The sequence below is a fragment of the Labrus mixtus genome, chromosome 10 (genome assembly GCF_963584025.1).
Source record: "Labrus mixtus chromosome 10, fLabMix1.1, whole genome shotgun sequence".
NCBI lineage: Eukaryota > Metazoa > Chordata > Actinopteri > Labriformes > Labridae > Labrus > Labrus mixtus.
Window position 1 is genome coordinate 8,201,986 of NC_083621.1, and position 20,712 is coordinate 8,222,697.

At 40.5% G+C, this 20,712-nt stretch overlaps 1 protein-coding gene across 2 annotated transcripts; it reads right to left on the reverse strand.

Moving 5' to 3' along the window:
• Positions 1-3,297: 3,297 nt before the first annotated feature.
• On the reverse strand, positions 3,298-20,703 carry cnot6a (CCR4-NOT transcription complex, subunit 6a). Of its 2 annotated transcripts, none has more exons than XM_061047893.1 (12): positions 20,578-20,703; positions 19,343-19,464; positions 18,329-18,515; positions 17,916-18,001; positions 17,714-17,818; positions 17,442-17,510; positions 16,166-16,323; positions 15,087-15,241; positions 10,348-10,502; positions 9,860-10,093; positions 8,296-8,498; positions 3,298-8,161 (listed from the first exon to the last, which is right to left on the reverse strand). In XM_061047893.1, the coding sequence occupies exons 2-12, from the start codon at positions 19,452-19,454 to the stop codon at positions 7,946-7,948; spliced, it is 1,680 nt and encodes a 559-aa protein (XP_060903876.1). In that variant the 5' UTR covers positions 19,455-19,464; positions 20,578-20,703; the 3' UTR covers positions 3,298-7,945. The 2 variants fall into 2 exon arrangements, with proteins under 2 accessions (XP_060903876.1, XP_060903877.1); XM_061047894.1 differs by having other exon boundaries at positions 20,592-20,648.
• Between the last annotated feature and the right edge of the window lie 9 nt (positions 20,704-20,712).

Consider the following 20,712-nt stretch of genomic DNA (forward strand, 5'->3'; position numbering starts at 1 on the left):
CAGATTGTTTGAACTCAAACACACTTGTGATAATTCAGGGAAGCCACATAATCAGGCAAAAGGGAAATGCATTGTTTTAAAGTTAAACTGAGAGTGTTTTACAGTACAAACCCTCCTTCCAAAGCCGCTGCTGCTGGCCAGTACACATAACTGTCGGGTCTCCCCCTACCTCTCTAATAGGACAAAAACACACCCCTTGGTTTAACAAGAGTAATAAAACACACACAAGCACTGACACAAGCATGTGCTGTTTAAGAGACCAGCAAATGCTCAGGTGTTTTTCCCTTTGCATTGAAAGCCCTTTGGTGAATTCGCAGCGCATTCTTTTCACTGTTTTCAGTCTCTGTTTTGGTTTTCTGTTATGCTCAGGATTATCTGAGGTCAAGTTTCCAGAAAGTTCTCAGGAAAAGTTCAGGTTCGAGTAGCAGCCCCAGCCTGCTGGCCTGCTGTGTTGGCTGAGTCTGCTCCAGCCGCTCCAGTCAGACACACACAGCTATATTTCATGTGCTCTTTTCTGGCACTTAACAACTTGAATCCACAACCATGAAACCCAAAAGAAGTATTCCGAGAGCGTGTTTGGAGGAGTTGGCTGCACATCACACAGGCAACTGGCCTAGTAGTCATGCGCGCGCACACACACACACACACACACACACACACACACACACACACACACACACACACACTTACAAACACACACACTTTAGTGAGACTTCCAGAGGAAAAGGATAAAAAAAAAAAAGAGGATGATTGCGTGGGGGAGGAGGAATAAAGGTGGATATAGAGAAGGAAGAAAACAAGCAGGAACAAGAGAGGAGAGATAGAGAGTCTACATCTGCAAAGGACTTTACAGGCTTTGCAATCAGGGCTGCCACGTCAACACAAGACAGATAGTCTGCAAACATTGGGCTGAAGTAGAGAGGAATCTGTCTTCTTTCTCCCACAAGACTTTTCTTCCTAAGTGATCAACAAAGTCCTCTGTTGTCTCTGATATCCACCCTCACACAAACACAAATGAAAAAAGAACATTTTTAACCCAGAAATAGTTCAAGACCTTAAGATTGAAAATGAGCTCTTGGACACTCTTTAATATTCTCTTCCAACTTCCTAACTCTCATTTTAAACCGATTAAGGGAATTAAAGCTGCCTGTCCTGGGTTACTTATGAACGCACACTCATATTTGCTGTCACGGTCCACTTCAGGGTAATAAAAGTAAGCCTTGTTCCTCTCAGATGCAACTTCTGCAATGGAGTAATGGCTCTGTATTGAGGTGTGTGTTAATGATCTTGTTTTTCTGCAGCACTTCTTATTATATTATCATTGTTTGTTCCTGTCTCCTCTCTGGACATCTGTAAAAGGTTGTTGTTTTTTTTTGTTTTTTTTTGCACTTGAGCACAAGTCTCTCAGGTTTCCACTTTATCACATGTGTCGCCTTTCCGGAGGAGAGATTGAGGCTCACGTCCCCCGAAAGTCTGTTAATAAGTCGGTGCTAACTTCATGAGCACTGTTGCAGCAATTTGTTCTGCAACCAGTAAATCCTGCAGAACATTTGGCTACTTAGTTTGTAACATTCACCAACACGACAAAGAGACCTCAACAAATACCACATTGATTAAAGGCTGCTTGATTCTAGTGTTGTTGGAAAGTCTGTCACTTGAGTCAGACAAGGCAAACTTTCTGATATTATCGAAGGCTGCATGATGTAAAGCAAATTGCCCCTCGGGGGTTAATAAAGTTTACCTTGACCTTGATTTTGATCTGATCTTTTTTGTTATTGATCATCCCTCTCAAGTTCAAAAATCACCTTTTTAAAAAATACAAAAGCCTAAAAAATAGATTAGTACAATGTTGATGTCTTGTTGTCAAATGACCATTATGTAAGAAGTTGCTGCCCTATTTACTGTAAAAAATTAAATAGTTTACACCTTCAGTAAGGTATTTTGTCTGCTCTTTTGTAAATCGTCTCAAGATAACATTCGTAATGAATTGGCGCTATACAAATAATGATTGATTGATTGACATTAATTACACATCGTTTGGAAGATTTTTTTTTATAGGCCTTTATTGCAGAGAGGACAGTGCATAGAGTAGGTAAAACCAAGGTGGCAGAGTGGGGAATGACGTACAGAGGGTCGAAGTTTTACCCCGGCCGCAGGCTTTGAGGACTATAGCCTTTACACGGGGTGCGGGATACAACCACTAGACTATCTGACAACCTTATTATACATTAATATATGAGTTATACTGTAGCAACTACACTGGATGTAGAGAACAAAGTAAATCTAGAAAACGTGTGATAATAATAAGTATAATATCTATACTCTAATTGTTAGCCATAAAAAACACTAACGTACAAGTTACAGCATTTTATATCCTTTCCACTTTACTGCTGTTTGAAAAATAATCTCAGAGGATAATTATTTAGCTCCTGCAGTGCTTTCCACTAAAGTCTGCAGTTAAACTTCCCGTCTCACACCGTTCCTGCTCCCTTTAAATTCACTCCAGCTGATGTTATGAGCCATCAGAGACCCATTCAGACCTGGCATCGTAACTCCTTTAATACACGACATGGTCGGATTAGTTTTCAGAGCCTGTTCAGAGATGATCCTCTGGCTCCACCGTGTGTCTACAAATAAGAACACACAAAGGTAATCCTCAGGCTATTTTAGGTATTAAATGTTAACGTTAGGCTTTACTGATCCCTGATGGGATGTTCACTTTTCACTTGTCATCCTGGAGGAAAAGCAAAGGTAAGACTTGGCTAAAGGGTGCGGATTACACTTTGGTGTCTTGTTTAAGGACACTTCAGTGGGGGAGTGTACTTGCTGATAAGAGATTTTAACCAAGATGGCTTCTTCAACACATCAGTCTGTCACTCACTAGTGTACCAAGGTTTTAATTGCTACCAAACACACACAAACATTCACATCAGCTCATTGAACTGCTGTTTGATTTGATTAGGCTGCAAGCTTGCACTTTATTGGACATCGTAATCCAGCCTCCACCAGCTGTTGAACACATGAATCTCTCAAATCACTTAACACCGCTGTTACAGTGGGAGAAGTGTCAAATTTAGGAGGGTTTGCAACATGGTAGTCTTCTTGTTCGGTCCATTTTGAAAGGTTATTAAGGTCACTGGGCCAAGGGAGGGGAGAAAACAAAAACATAAGACATCACAATGTGTAAAATAAAGAGAGAGGAAAGAATTTGACGAGGAAGCAAAGGAGACAATACAAGGACAACAGATATAGAATTTATTTTCAATATCCATTGCAAAGAATAAAAGGTGACACAGCTTGAAACAGATAATATAGAATTTATTTTTCAACCAGAAGTAGGAAAATACATAGGTAGGTGTAAAGGAAACAAGCAGAACCTGTAGTCAAACGGAAGAAGTAAAATCAAAAGAAACAAAACTAGTCCAAAGAGAATCAAGAGGACGGCTAAGGGGTAGAACAGAAAGCATTGTTTACCATTCAGTTTCTTTTTAAAACAGTATGTGTTGATTTGAAAACAGCTGCCTTGATTTCTCACCTTGGTTAATGGACATTCTACAACATTGTGCAAGTGTTTTGTCGTTATTCTTCTCTTTTTTTTTTTTTTTTGCTGGTATTTCATGAATGGTAAACAATAATTGGTCCAGTGCATAAACACAGTGACACAGATCAATATATGTACTCAGCTGACTACAGAAAGACAATCCTGATCATTGAACAACTAACACTAGATCGGCAGGGGTGGATGAGAAATATACAAGATGGGTGATAAAAGAGAGGATGGTTCTATAAAGGGGTTTTTGGGGTCTAGGAGGTTGAAGATGTTGAGTTCAAGAACAAAACAAAGAATACAACCACAGATCTTAAGATGTAATAGCTACATTGTTTTATCTCCAGGTAAAATATTTTTAAAAAAAACCCCATTCTGAATGTGTCTGAATGTTTCTGGGTATTATTGCCAAGTTTTTTTGGGGAAAAAGGATGCATTCAAAAATGAAACCAACAGGAATATGGATATAAGGTGTTTGTGAGATTCAAGGAAAAGGACAAAAGTACCGTGCTTTCCTTAGCAGCCCTAACATTTCATGAAGACTATGATTGGGGTGGTGGTTGAAAAGAAGTCGCTCTACAACAGAGAACCCAACTACAAGCAGCTTTGGTGTGCACCATTACAAAAGAGATGCAGCCTGGGAAATCGTTCTACGCCTAACAAGCCAACTATGAAACACAATGCAACAGTGGGAAAGTACAAAGCTAACAATGTGATCACTCGCCGAGGCTCACAAGGTGACATAACTCGGCCGTGTGATTCGCCAGATTCTCAGTCTGAAGCCATAGTCTGAAGTTTAACAAGGGAGAGGGATGAGAAGGGGAGGGGCGACTGAATCGAGTCGAATCAGTGACTATCAACAGTAGCTAGCTAGTGTAATCGATTTTACTTCCACTGTGATGCACAAAAATAGAAAGATGGACTAGTAGTACTCAAAATCGTCACAGGACCAGTAAAGTAAACAGCGGCAGGTGGTTAGCTTAGTCTTACAAACACGTTTTTACACCAGTCAGAACAGTTTTCTCTAGAACTGAACTGCAGCCATGAGTAAGACAGCTCTGCTGCCCTAACCTACAGGCACCAGCACTCTCCAGCTAGTGCCAACATCCAACATAAAGCTGAGAAGTCAAAAAAACAAAAAAGAAAACAAAAACTGAATATCCCTGTGCTGAAAGTTTTTACTGATACCAATGATACAGGTTGTTCTTCCTCCAATAAGCGCTCAATCCTTCATTCTACGAGACATCATCAGGAACATTCAACTCATCAAGACAATGTCTCATGGTTTCTACAGAGGATTTGGTTTCGTGACGGGGAGTATATGGGGAAAGAAATATATCGGCGTAGAAGTCTAAACAAAGCAGCAAACAGAACACCGTCATAGAATTCATGATTTACACATCAACAACACAATTCAATATCTTTTTAGAAAGGAAACATGAGATACATCTTTTATTCACACTTTACAAAAAAAGCTAGCCTTTAAATCTACTACATTACTAATGCCATTCAGAAAAAAAAAATCAAACTGGACACATTGGTTTCCATTGGAAAACAAAGAAAAAAAAAAAGGTTAAAAAACATGAAGGGGGAAAGAAACGGGACAAGAGACGTTGATCTGAGGTCTAAACTTACACTTCCTATTTTCTTGCCTCCCTCTTGCTTTTAAAATTTCATTTTCAACATATACATTAGAGTAATGAGATCTTTGTTTGCTAACAAGATGAAACAAGGAGTGAGGGGAGCTGCATCTGAATTTAATAAGTGCTCATCATCCGTCGTAGCTGTGTAAAAGCATTGCTGTGGAAACAATCGGTTAACCACTGATAGACTTTGCTTGTTTGTTTGGGATGTGTTTGTCCGGCTTTCCAGAGAGAGAAATAGCTGAGCTAACTGCCCCCCCCCCCCCCTTCATCTCAAAGCAGAGCTAAGTGGGCCCTCCACCTTTCCCATACAGAGGTAGGGGGTCCACAGATGGCACTATAGCTGCAATGACGAGGGGTTAAGAACTATACAAAGTGGTTGAGCAAAAGGATTTAAAGGACACAGTTTGAGTAAGAAAGCGGGTCAACAAAGTCTGAGGTTGGGCGGTTCAGGGGTGGGGGGGTACATGGGTGACAGACAGGCTTAAGGTGATTTAAAATTCAGGGCCAGGGAATGAGCCAAGGGGGCTGCGAATTTTGGGGGGGGGTCTGGGCATGGAGCTGTGCTAAGGTACAAAGAGGGATCAAAACAATACAGGAAGAGTGGATTGAATAAAGATTAGACATCCTACTCCGTGTTCTTTGAGGGGAAGAGAGAGGATGGGTGAAGATAGCATACCTGATTACTAGAGAGCTTGATGAATAGGAAGGATATACACATCGTCATAACATTGTCACAGCTCATAAAAAAGGAAATCAACATTAACAAAAACCAATAAAAGGACATAAAATCTTCACAAATGTCTCAACAGTATTTAAAAATAAAAGCAGAAAAGGTTGTTCAGGCGTTCGTCAAATGTAAAATAGTGCAAGACAACGACAACTGCTACAGTGAGGCACAATGTTTAGTTATACAGGTGGGATTTTGTATCGGTCACGCGTCACTAATGGGAGTGAGTGTGAGATCTATACATGAACAGATGTGGAATCACTGGAGGGTTCTTATTGTCGGGACTGATGGCAGCAGTGTGGATCAATGGCTTTGTTAATGGGAAGCAACAGGCAGAAGTTTACTCAAGTGTCTATTTACAATTGCAGCAATGTGCCGGCAAATCAAAACCAACAGCAGAGAGAAGTGTGGGGTGGGGTGGGGGGGGGAGAACAAAACAATACTGATACATTAATTACAGTTAACCTCAAGGGAGTGCAAAGTAGTGACAGCGAACGCCTTGAACAACCTCTTCTTACGTCTTTTGTACAAGCTGGTAATATCAATTCATCTTAACATTAACTGGATAAAAATTTAGCCATAGTTTACAATACAATCTGCTTTTTTTTTCAAATCTGATCATAATTTACTCTTAGTACAAAAAACGCCAGAAAACAGGTCTTTTGTGGTTCATATACAATCATGTAAAGACTGAGTCTAGATTTCTATTCTGTACAAACACTTGTGAAAAAAACCACTGCTTTTCGTGTATGGATTTTATGGCTGGGGAAAGTCACTACTGGCCTCAAGAGACAGTGCTACAGATCTGCCTGCAAAATTACCTGTGTTATATATGCGTGTGTGTGTGTGTGTGTGTCTGTGTGTAAGCTTGCATGTGTGGAGTCAGATGGCAACTCCAGACAGTGAGAGGAATGCTGGTTTTTTACTCCTGTGTATCAGCAATGACTCGCTCTCTCTGCCTATAAAAGCAATCAAGACAAAGAAAAGATTTGTGAAAACCCCTCAACGCCTTGCCCATCAGCCCAAATCCCCTGTCCCCTCGACCAAAAAACGGTGAGCTCCTAAGCACAAGACTAGCCTAACATCTATACAAGCTGGGGTGAAAACAGTCTGCAAACAGGATGGTAGCTGCTCTCAGTTTCTCACATATCCTTCCTACACAAATTTTACACTGAACACCGCCTATCTAAAATCCAGACAAGTGTAGTCCTTGGACGTCTGGTTTTTGAGGCATCTGTGGGTTTGGTAGCTGATGCAGCAGGGATCAGGGTCAGAGGTGAAGACTATCTTGTAGCACCATGGGAGGCCGTGACCACACAAAAGGCCTCAGCACCACTGAATGACAGCAGGATATCTCACCTCGTGCGAGCTGCGCTACATCCACCTCCGGGGATGTTTAACTACCAGCTAAAGCTGCTCTAACCCAACAACAACAAATGTTTGTATCATATAACCACTGAGAGAGTACCGGAGAAAACATGCAAAAGCCAATGATGGAGGTCTTAGACTGACAAGTCTGCTGTCTTTGCTGGTTTCAGATTTATACAGGACAGACAGACAGGCAGACTATCAGCTTTTCTGGTCAATATCATCCTCTCAGACACTTTTAGGTTTCCTTGTTGCTCTTAAAAACCAAACAGCGCCCCATGTGACAAATCTGAATGAGCTACCATCCCCTCTAGTTTGAAAGACAGAAGCAAAGTGGGTAGGTGGGTGGAATTCAGGAGGAAAAAGGGAGTCCAAAACACAAAATATGATACACAAACAGGACTGAATTGAGCAGTTAAAAAAGAACAAAAAGAAAAACAGAGAAAGAAAAAAGAAAAAAATATAGAATATCTATAACATTTTACGAAATCCCTGTCGGCCAGACCTCACTGTACGAATATATTTTACAGGTTGTGTTTTTTTGTCTTCCTCCTCCTCTGTGGTGGAAGGAAGAGCTGGTAGTGGGAGGGAGGAGGGCGGCTGAAAAAAAGGGGTGGCTGTGGTGGCAGCTCCCCCTGGTGGTGCGGCAGGGACTCACTACCTGCGTGCAGGCAGATGGAGCCCATTGACCTGGGGGGGCAAATTGGGCAGGAGCAGCTCCAGCTGGGCGAAGAGGGAGAAGTGGTCGGAGGGGATGTGGGGATGTGGGCAGCCGCTGACATTGTTCTCTACAAGCCAGTGGGGGTCCAGGGGGCCCAAGATACCCAGCACGTTCAGGTGAGGCTTCGAGTAGAAAATGTAGTCGATGACACCCTGGGGAGAGAAGAAGAGGGGGGTCAACTGAACAGTAATGTTTAAGATAGGTATTGCTTCATTTACTTAGAACGTGTTCTAGAAGCACATTTTTAACCAACAACGTCATAAACTTCTACTGTCAGTCCAATCACCTTAAAGTCAAAGGTGTAGTTGGTGTAAGGCATCAGGCCATTCTCGTAGGCGGTCTTTAGCTTGAAGCCGTGGGTAATCCTGCCATTGGACGTGCTGCTCTTGCCATTGCAGTTGAATTTGGTCAGACTGTCACTGTATCGAAGCTCCTTGAAGTCCTTGTGGGTGCAGTCCACTCCACCTGAACTGAGGTACTCCACAACACCTGGACAGAGCGGAGAGATGACAGGTGTCCTCATGAGAATCAGGAAAAAGTCAAGAGGCCCAGACTGTTCCTTCTGTTAGCATACATACTGCTAATTGTACTGCAGATATTTTCTATATTGTTGGTTAGTACTATCCGAAGCTGTGACACAAAACAGTCCTACAATCACCCATCTCAAAGAGATCACCCTCTTTCCAATATCACTGCAAAACACTCAAGCGGAGCACTGATCAAAATAGTGAAAGCAGGAGTAAATGATTTGCTGTTTAATACAACAGGTGAGGCCCCTTTTGAGCGCTGAACTTTTATTTTCCTGCATTGTGATCAGTTTTTATGCACCAATGTGTGCCTTTTCTGCAAAACTTTATAGTTACGATCCAACCTTTTTTTCTTCTTATAAACAAAGTGTTCATTATACATGTTCACACAGTAAAGAATGCATTTATTTGAATACTTTTATAAACATGTGGACTGGAGAGTTGTAGTGTTTTTGCACTATTCCAGCTCTGCAGAAACAATTTTTTTTATACAACTAGTCTATGTATAGCTGATTTATAATTTAGTGTGACAATATTTTGGTTTGTTTACATACTAGTTAGATAACAAACATTTAAACATACTCTAGAATTTGATTAATTTCTGAAAACGGGAAAATACATCGTTTGTAGTTTTGTGTTTTGCATTCAAAGACCTAACAGTGCAGTGGACATCTCTCTGGTCCCCTGCAGAGCATAAAGACCTGTGACATACGTAAGACGGAGATCGATAACCTACTAGTTAAATGGTCTTAAATGCCGATCATATGGGCAGAAAATATACCTAGACGGCGCGCCTCGCATAACGTGCTACATCGCTAGATCCCCCAGCTCGAGTGTTGCCAAAACCCGCCCTACTGTTTCTGATTGGCTAGTAACGTGTGTTGGGTTGAGAACAAGAGCTGCATTACTGACATAGGTGAACTCAAGTGAGCCGAACTTCAAGCGCAGTCGCAACAAATTCCCACATGTATTTATTTTTGTTCTATTTTTGTTTTTCCACTAACGTCGGAGCTCTGGCACGGTGCCGGAGTACTTTAGGCCCTGCAGAGAGCACAGGACTGCGAGCTTTCATCTAATCAGAACTTACTATAACTGGACTCGTCATGGACACTAAACATATCTTTAAACATTGTTAAAAATGAGTGATGACATTAAAGTGACCAAGCAAAGTTGATTTGTCCAGGTTATGATGAAACGTGTTGCTCCTCCTGTTCTCTACTCACATATTGTATGGCACTACAATTATAAGGTTTTAGCATCTTCAGTGCAGGCCCACTTCTTTAGAGACTGACTCTTTGTGGTCCATCAGCTCTTCCCACTTACCAGAGTCAGGCAAAGAGTTGAGGTCAGCGCACAGCACCAGTGGAATGGCGTTGGTCTCACCCGAGACCGATGACAACTTGAGGCTGCGTGTTGCCTTGTCCACGATGTTCTTCACCTCTGACAGGAACATCATCGTCTGCACCAGCTTGACGTCAGAGTACTCAGGGTCCCAGTGCATATGGGCATTGGCTACCAGGAGCAGCTGTTTCTCCATGCCATGGAGGGACTTTCCAGCTGGAAGGAGGGTAACGGTTATCAGGAAGAAGTGAAAAAAGGAGTTATTAAAATGGACATGAGTACCCTGCTATAAGATCAGTCACACCAATAACTATCCCGTCCTGTTAATCCGGCTTCACAGTTAGATTCAGGCATAAATCAATTCAGGATTAGCAGGATAAAAAGATCTTAGAGAAAAACACAGCTGAACAAGAAAAGCCAGACACCCTAATATGAAGAATGTTAAAGATCAGTATGTGTTTTCTACTCACAGGAGGCCTCCATCATCTCTTTGCGGACCTCAAGCAGTGTGGCCACCCCGATGTTGTCTTTTGTCATAACCCTGTTCAGCATAGCCTCGGAGCCCTCGGAGTTAGCCATGGCCAGCTGGTTGAACTCCACTGTGTGCTTCTGCACTGCGCTGAACCTGGAGATAAACAGAAGGACACAGACAGAGCTCAACAACAGTAATCACATCAGAAAATGCAACATGGCAAATCAAAACATACAAACTAAACTTGGTCAATAAGGTCAAACCTAACAACTTAAAATCAGAAGAAACAGAACATTGTGCAAACATGATTTCAATGCTAACACAGGGAAATAAAGATTGCTTCCCCCTTCTACCTTAAATAGGACAGACATGTCTCTAAACACCAAATAACAGCAATGACATGGCTCCACAGTAGAATGACAAAAAGATGTGAATAGACTTATAGACAGACTCTTACCATTTCATGTTTTTTTTTTTACGAGTAATAGTATCCACCTAAACCAATGACGGTTCCTCTGCCTGTGCACTGCAGGAATAGCTTGATTCCCTGCTGCTCTTTGGATGAAGCTTAAGCCTCATCACTTTTCATGCTGATGTATTTAAAACACTGAAAAATGTTTCTCATAATTAAAGTTTTAGACAAAAACTACTTTAACTGATAACCTTCTACAATAAGGAAAACACAAGTACAGATTTTTACCTAGAGCCCATTTTCCTGTAGAGTTACTTTGCATATTAGTTGCTTGAAGTGATTCAAATGTATTACTTATATACAAATATATACACTGTGTATATATACTGTTACTTAGTGGATTTACTGTACATCATCAAGAGTCTGAAGAGTGTGACATTACCAATGATAAACGCAATTAGCAGTCACAATTGAATCCTTTATATTTGAGGCTATATATATTTTCCCATTCATTGAGCAAAACCTAAGCCTCTCTTATCGACACTGTAACATCTCTACATTAGCAGCTGATGTCTCCTCAGGCTGCTGACCTCTAGCAGAGAAGTGAACAGCTACAGAGGCTGCTGAGCCTCCTTCTGTCTGACTCCATGTTTTCAGATTTTTTACAGTTTCAAACTTGAAGTTTTAGCAGCAGGCCAAGTGAAGCCAGCGTAAATAAAGACGCAAAGGGAAAAAATAAGACGTTATTTTAAGATTGTTTCACAACAGTCGGGCTCTCAAGAACTAATGAACCAGCCTGTCAATTAGAGGTGGGACAAAAAAATCCATTCATGTAAAAATCGAGATTCTTGTCCTCCGCGATTTTAAATCGATTCATAATTTCAAAAAATCATTTTTTTTCAAACACCTTCTGTCTTGCCGTAGAACTACGCGGCTTCAATAGAGCATTGTTACCTTTGTTCTTAACATTTGCCTTTGCGTGTTTATATTATTGCAATCAGTATAAAACCTTTTAAAATAATGAAAATGTATAATCTTACACTCATGCAATACCACACCACCTTTATTAGCTCACAGATGACTGGAGTACATCCTGAAGTATGTACTAATTAAAAAAAATCCAGAATCGTTTTGAATCGAAAATTTATTCTGAACTAATCGTGACCCCAAGAATCGGAATCGAATCGTGAGACACCCAAAGATTCCCAGCCCTACTGTCAATCCTTCAGCTAGTCACAGAAATCATAGGTTGGAAATAAAATATATTTGTAAAGTTATTTTGGCTTCTCATTAAGATGCACAAGTTACTTAAATGTCTGTTACACACTGACTCAGGAGAGAGGCAACAATGTCACCCTATCACTATGTTTTGATTCAGTCTCAACCTGTGTAGTGATTGCTGAGTTCTCTACACTATGACTGACATAGAAATGTCCTAAACATGGCAACATGATGAGAAACCTCGAAAGATACAGAGAGGCCATGGTGTGTGCAGATGAAACATAACGGGTCTTCAACAGAACTTTAGGGGAAATCCTCCTCATGATGTCTTGTGTTACTGAAAACAATGTGTCAAATGAATGTGTATGTGTTCAGTGACTGTTTTTGAAGCAGTATTGTGTGTAGGCTGGTAATGAAAAACTAGAGAGTTCACTATTTTGTGGGCCAAAGGCTTATGCGTTTGTTTCCTGAGGTATTAAACAGGTACTGATTTAGCTTAATTTGACATGTTTCATATTCAAGTTTTAAATGATGGTGTTGTGAAAACACTGTTTTAGTTAATTGTAACAGACATTTTGAATTAAAGTCTTTTTTTTTTTTTTTTTTACACAAGCCGTTTTCTCAGCTCTACTTTAAATGTTCAGTAAATCATGCAGTATGGTAATACATATAATATCATGAGGTCCTTACAATAATCAGCCCTCCACTCTTTAGCATCAAACACTCAGGTCTTTAACCTTTAATGTGAAATTAACTGTTGTCTAAACAAAGTCTAACGTTAAGATTTCTGTAAACATCAACACTCATTACCTAAACCATAAACTATATAGATGTCAGTGACAATCAACAGTTTCTCAGTTTGTAGTCAAGCGTGAAAATAATGTTGAGGGTGTGAATCTTGAAGAAGCAGTGGGATTTTCTGGCATAACTTGGCCAACTATCAATGAGCACTAAAGGCCCAGACACATCGCGATGACGGCAAAGAACTAGTGGTGACGAAGGCCGCCAGTGGCGTCGCCTCACGTCGCCTTTTGTCTTGGCCAAAAAGTTGCAACTAGAACACCCCGCAAAGACTACAGCCCACGGCAAACCACCACATACGTTCTGCGCATGCGTGAGAGAAAAATAACTATCTATGCCAGCAGGCGGCGGTAGCTCGTGTTTATCATAAAATAGTCGGGTTTTATTTTGACATGTATTACTACTCACTACGGCTAGTGACAAACTCACAGTATAAACTCTGTAGTTGGTGACGCGCTTCGAGTGCGGGCTAATGCCCGTTAGGGGTAGAGAACGAGCAGGGACACAAGGAGATGTGATTGGTTCATCAAATTGGTACCTCGTGCAGACATTGGTCAAAGTTTTTACAGGCTTACAACTGCTACATATGACAGATTTTCTTTGTTCCTTTTTCAGAGCACATGAGTTATTAATGTCTGTCAGGAGGACCTAAAGACAATTTCAACCAAATCTTAAAAAGTGTATCTGGATAGAGTTACCAACCCAACCTCAACATTCAAAATACTTTAATATTAATAAAAAGCTGTGGGCTTGAGTGAGTGTGAGTATTTAGCAGAAACTTCAGAATTAAATCTGAAGTTTTGACACAGCGGTAGGAGAGCAGGTCTGTTGAAATGAAACAGACGATGGAGTTCGTTATTCTTATTGTCTGTTCAGAATTGGCTGGCAGATCAATAAAGTGATGCTGTGTGCATCATTCAGATGTTGTTGTCAATTGTTACGGTTATTGTAACTCCTGCTGGTGGCATATAAAGTGAGCTTGGATTTGAGTCATCCTGAAGTGCTTCACTTTCATTTTGCAGAAACTGCATATTGAATATGTTGGGTCAAGCTTCGTCTTGCCCAGGAGACTACAGAATCCAAAATGCTCTCCAATGCGTGTCTTCAATGAAAACATAATGGGCTGAATGTCTTACTGCTTCATGTCGGACACAGCCATAACATTGCCAACCCTGAGAGCTAACGCGCCCCCTGCTGAATCAGAGTAACAAGGAAGGTGGAGAGGGTGCACGAAGGAAAATGCCAGCAGCGGGTATACCATGCCGTAACTGGCTAAGGGCGCGGTCACACTGGCCATCTGCCACTCAAGCATGATTGGCCCCCCGCTGCGCCATTCCCACGCTGGCCGGCACGGTCAGGACTATCCGTGCTTAAGCACAATTACATCTTGTACTTAACGTCGTTATACAACACATGCATGCTTTATGTTATGTTGTTTATGTTTACAAAAAGGCAGAGTCTAGGAAAAAGAAAAATAGAGAGACGTGCGGCCGAGTCCGTTGAAGCGTGCTTGGGCACGGTACGGATGGCCAGTGTGAGTCCTAACAGTGAAAATGGACTTGTGTCTTTAGAAAATACGTTTTTAAAAGTCAATTTGTGGACGTTTTGAATCGATTCAGAATCTTGGAAATTAATTATTGCGATCCCGATGTGAATCAATGTTGATCAACACCTTTGATGTTACAGCATCTGGCCCCCCTTTATCCATATGTTAACTAGATGCACTGGTATCACCATCTGCACGCTATAAAAAAGAAAAAACCTCATAGACCATCAAATCTGCAAAGTAATGGAGTTGGTTTGGTAGGTCAGCAGTAGTTCCATCCAGCTGATTGACCCATCAAGAAAAACAATATACAATCCACCTCAAACGCTACAAACATACAGAAACTTTTTCTAGTAAGATAAGACCGGACTGAAAGGCTTCTAATGCAACAACTTAATGGAAAGAAATGATCTAAAAGTTGCTGAATACATACAAATGATATGATAAACACAAATCACAGACAGGAAATTGGAGGATATATAGATTATCTTGTGTAGGACCATTTTCCTATAATATTTAACTGATTTAAATTTTCTAGAAAGCTCAATCTGCTTAAATAAATGATGCAAATTCACAGGTCTATTTGACATGCATTATGTCTTATTTTAGTTGGTACTGTTTCTTTTGTTCCAAGAGCTACAAGCATGTGATACCTGTGATTTGGAAAAATAACATTTTAAAATGTAACACCATTAAATGCAAGTCAACAAGGTACAGACACCACAGGGCAATAAACAACTAAATTCTGGATACATACTTTTCCGATTTGTAGAAAATTGCACACCCGTCCACGTGCTTGCGGTCCGACTCTGACATAGTCCTGGCTCGTGACTTTGGACTGAAGAACCCTTCGTATCCCTGCTCCTTAAGCTCAGGCAGGAAGAAGTTGTAGTACTGTTCTGTTTCAACTTCCTGTTATCAACACAAAACATGCATCAGGATAGAAATCAGGATAGGCTGACAGTCTTGTAATCCAAAAAGGTGATTTATTAGGTGAATAATTCTTCCTATATTCTTCAAAGAAGAATTTGTGTGCTTTTCAAGATTTCTAACCTGTCCAGGGACTGTAGATGGAATCAAGGTAATCAGCTAAATCTGGTGTAATGCATCTCCTCTTTTTCATTGAGATTTATGTAAGTTGTCCATAGTCCCTGACAAACTAAAAAATAAACTAAAGAGCAAAATATGATTCCTGTCTGTCGAGATACGGACACATTTGATGAGTTCTCTTCTTTAAAGGGGACATTTTTGTTATCGGATAGGGCAGCTGAAGAGAGACAGGAAATGTTGGTAGGAGAAACATCCAGCATAGGGCCAAGCTAGATTTGAACCCACGGCCGCTGTGACGAGGACTATAACCTCTGTATATGGGCTGTGTGGCAAAACGGCAAGGCTATCCGGAGAACTTCATTAGATTACTTTTTTTAAATTCTTTGTGTTGAAGAACTCAAACAACACAGACCAAGATGAGAGCACCAAACACCTACAAGCATCACAAAGTGTTACAAAATATGTAAACTGTATATTAATTACTGTCTTTTATAAGACTGAAAACATTCTGACCTATTCCAGTGCAATGACAAAACCAAAACATCAGTGGTTGGTGTTAACAGTCTCAACACAGACCACAGTGCTTCACAAAGGGAGCATTTTTTGAAGGGTTATTGATCTGCATGTGCAGGGCTGCTCAGACTGGGTCATGTATGAAATAAAACGTCCTGCTACCTTTATCCTTTAACCCCATCTCTGACTCTCCATGATTGCATTGAGATTTTAAAAAATGGATAAGCTATTTTTGCAAAAACTTCAACACATGCTTTGACGTCCATTTCTCACCTGCAAACTGATAATGTCTGCACTGCAGCCCAGGATCTCCTGCATGATGGATTTCTTCCTGTACTCCCAGTTCAGAGCCCAGGAGGGGCAGTAGCCATATAACTGTCGTGTGGCGTATTTATCACACAGCACATTGTAGCACATCACAGAGAACAGTGCTGCAGGGAGAAACAGACAGAGGAACATGTTTTAGAAATAGGAATGAGGAAGCTGGATGATGACTTGATTCTCTGGTATGTAAAGGTGTAGTCAATGACTAGTCGAAAAGATTAGGTGACAAAACTTAAATCTAGCTCTGTAGTGGAGTCTTTTCATGGTCTATACTTAGAAAACATTGATTTGTTTTCAGTATTGCGAACAGCATTAGGTTTATATTACTCCATATTGTAGCAAATCTAGTCAACCATTGAAATCTTTTTTTTAAATATTTTTGCCTTTACAAAAGTCCATAAATGAGTAAAGTTCAGCTCAAACACAAATTCTTTTTGGTGTGTTTATATTTTAAGGTGCAGTGTTTTCAGTCAAACTAACTGTTGCTTATCATTTCATAGCTTCAGCTCCAATATGATGATCTCAGTTTTCATTAAGTGAAGTATCACTTTTAGGCACCAATAAATCTGAGGGAAGCTTAGAGCTAGCATGAGCTTCATGTGATTGTATCAAAATTGAATTAGTGCCTGGCTGTGACACACAGGGTTAATGTACACATTCAGAGTGAGATCATGGCTTGTTAAAACTAAAATATTGTTTTCTTACAAACAAAAATGACTTTTGCAATGTGTTTCTTGGAAATGTCCATACTGCAATAACAATAAAAGAGATTTATTGTGCAGACCTGGTTCTGGTTGTATAACTGACAGGTTGCACAAACACACCAGCAACCAGTTGAAATGCTCCCAATGGTGGAGGTCCCTTATGAAGGCTACAGTGTGGGTTCTGTTAGTATGAATCAGGTTCAATGTGCAACCAATTTAGAATACTGAAATATTGTGCGTATATCCTATCTTCTTTCTAGCATCTTGATTTTGATAAACTGATATAAATATAATCATACAAGCATGTACATATATATATTTATTTCTGTAATTATCTCTTATACATTGATGTATGCGATCTTTTGACTGTTCAGCATGTTCATTAAAAAGAGAAGTCGAGAGAAAAAATTGTCTGACAGTAAATGCTTGTGGATACATAATCTGACTATATTTATGCGATGTGCCACGTATAGCTCATTATATAGATGAGTCTGTTCATGCTTTGTGTATCTTGTCCTCACCTGAATCCCGCGCTCGATCTGGTTCCTGAATTGAGATCCATGACCGAGCTGGGGGCTGCTCTGTTGGTACTGAGCAAAGGGAAGAAAGTGGTTCAGTATGGAAGAGGACATGAACACAGATGCCACACAATGACTTCAACAATGTTAGGGGCAAATAAGCTATGCATGTCCCCATCTTAAGTGTTAACAGATGAACCTATCACTCAGGGGGGAAAAGGGGCAATATGAGATTCAAGTCTTAAAATATTGGAGAGGGGTGGAGGTGGACTCACTGCGCTTGATAGCCCCTGCCAGATTGTCTAACAAGTAGTTGAGCAGTCTCCGCGTGCCATCAGGTTCCTGGTAGAGGCTCATAATTTCTTGTGCAAGTGGGTTTCCTGTTAATGGAAAAGCAAGCCACGCTGAATCCCTGCTAAGAGAACAATGGGATTTCAGGGCTAGAATGGCTACAGAAATCATTGATAAGGCACTCACCTTTCAACCCCAGTGTTTGTAACTGAAACAGTTTCCCCAATTCAAATGGCAGAACCCGCAACTGGTTGTTATTTAAAAGCAGTTCCCTGTGGAGGATACAGGGGGATTTGATCATCAAGAACCAGCCTGTGTGTATTTGTATTTGTTTTCAAACACAACACGTACCGGTACTTGTCAACTCTTGACATAATGCTAATGGCAACTTCTTACATTTAACTGACATATTTAAATTAGATAGGCTTGTAGATTATAAAATCATATCAAATGGCAGAAGACGATCAATGAGATCAAGAAAAACTAACAGTGTATAATGTAATAAGTGGCACCTATGTACATCTGTGATTGCCAAACCTAAATTCCATGACAGCTACTTCTTTCCATTCCACTCACAAAAGGATTCTTAAAGCCCTCACCTGAGAGACACCATGTTACCGAGCTCTGACGGCAGGCTCCTGATCTTATTGGATGAGAGATCCAGGTATACCAGGTTGTGTAGTTTGGCAATGTCTGGCGGGATACGTGACAAAGAGTTGTCACTGAGGTGCAGGGCAGTGAGGTGGGTGAGAGACCACAGGGCTGTGCTGAGACTCTTTACTCGGCCTGCAGAAGCAGTGGAAGGACAGACAGACACACGAGAATTAAGTCCAAGTATCAAACTTTAAATGCCTTGAAAACAGAGGAATAGCTTCAGTATACTAATTGGTGTGATAGGTCTATAAGAGTTAAACGATTTTACGATGTTGAAAATAATAAATTAACATAACTCTAGGACTATATTAATTTCAGAAAAAAGTATTTGACAAATAGACAATCATGCATGAGCCAAGAGGATTGTGACTACCACTTTAAATCTGAGGTGCTCTGATTTTTATGGACCTCTCTTAAAGACTGCAAATTCAAGTGTGTGACCTTCAGCTAAAGGGATTACCAATTAATCCATTAGTCAATAAACAAAGGTAGAAGACAACAAGTTGGATTTTTTTTAGATAATAAATTGCATTTTATTGTTGGGATTTTGAACGGTGGTCTAACCAAACAGGGAGAAATTTCAACATGGTCTCTAGGCCTACTGGGATGGACATTTACCTGTATTAAATGACATTTTCCTGGGCTAAGTAAATTAATAAGACAATATTTGGCAGATCAAGTGATGGTAAAAACCAATCCTGGACCGCAGCCTAATACCAGACAACAATGTGAAGCGCTAAATTTATAGCCAATGTCTTCTTTTATTCAGATCCAGCTACTATCTGTGCCTGTCATGTAGACTGCAAGATAGAAATACAAAAAAATGGTCATGTCATAGGGACAGAGGAAGGCCTTTGAAATGATTAAGCACCATGTCAGCATCAAAACATGCAACTGAAAAGTACAATTTTGAAAGAGCTGTGTTATCCAGAAACTTGGATCTCTATGTAAAAACTCACCGCTGATTTCCAGCTCAGCCCAGTATGACTTCTTCCCGTTGGCTGCCTCCTCGGTTGACATAATTGTGTACATCCGCCTGGGATCCGGCGGGTCATATTTTTCCTTGGGCATTCCTATAACACTACAGAGACAAAACAAAATGCATAATTAGATATAAATCATAACCAGGGTGAAATATATCATAATACTCCATCAAATGCATGCTTAATTAATGATTGACCTGACACTACAACACAGTGAACTAGTTGAAAGGTGATGCACCTGCTTGACATTAACAGATAATGATATTTACATGGAAAGCCTTCAGAAGCTACCGCATGTACACGTGTTCGTGGACGACATTCAACCCAACCATTAAAAAAACACGTTTTTAAATCAGAGTATTTTCAAGGTAGTACGTTGAAACAGACAGGTCATAACGCAACGCAATTAACATTTAAAGGGCTTCATGTAAAAGCTGTGATTTAATGAGTTACATAATAGTCAACGCTGAAATCTGCAACGTGCTGCAACATTTCTACTTCTTAATCTTTGAATACAAGGTTTTTTACAAAAACCTGTATATCCTTTATAAGTCAGCGTTGAAATATAAGTCTACAAAAGAGCAGAAATCGCTACCGATAACTAATATTGCTTATTTTCTTCACACAGGCGCTAGCTAATTAGCCTAGCTTAACCTAAATAGGTGGCTGAAAACTATACATAACAAACGCTAAATAGCTAACGCTAGCTCACATGCTAACAGTCAATATGGAAAAGGGGTATGCTAAGTTAGGGACACTTAACAACTGGCTAACTATAACCTTGTCAAATTGGTTCGTACTGGAGACACAAAGTGATATTAAAAGGAGCTATGTAATTGTTGTTTACATAATAGCAAAGCACTGACTTGCGCATTGACACTGGGCCTCGAAACAGCGCATTACTTAGCTACAGCTAGCTAGCTCCCAGTGGCGTGAACACCTGACATGCGAGATAAACAGTGAGCAAAGGAGCTTACAGAGCTACGAAACGCTGCGATTGCGAGCAACTGTGGGCTTTTTTTTTTTTTAGTTTAGCTTGAGTTAGCTTGCTAGCTTACAGCTAACATATCCCAATTATTCGAAGCTGGCCGACTTCCTTTTTGGAGTCGTCGGGAAATTAGCGACGCTTTTGAACGTACGCGTTAGAAAGCCACGAAATGACCGAAATGGTTCAGATTTCCGAGGAAGGTTTCCATTTTTTTTTTTTTTACCTGCAAGAGCATACCAGATCGCGAGGACGACTGCGTGTTCTCTTTTGTTTTCTAGCTACTTCTCGCTCGTTTCCGCTGCTGTATCATGGCGACTGTGAGGATTTTTTTTTTCCTCTGGCGATAACAGCGCTTGAT

What these genes read in the sequence shown, in the direction of transcription:
- cnot6a (XM_061047893.1), bottom strand. Translation starts at nt 19,454, where the DNA reads ATGCCCAAGGAAAAATATGACCCGCCGGATCCCAGGCGGATGTACACA. An exon ending in GGCTGAGCTGGAAATCAGCG is followed by an intron (nt 18,516 to 19,342) that starts GTGAGTTTTTAC and finishes CTGCTTCTGCAG; the next exon opens with GCCGAGTAAAGAGTCTCAGC. An exon ending in ATTTTCTACAAATCGGAAAA is followed by an intron (nt 10,503 to 15,086) that starts GTATGTATCCAG and finishes GTTTATCTCCAG; the next exon opens with GTTCAGCGCAGTGCAGAAGC.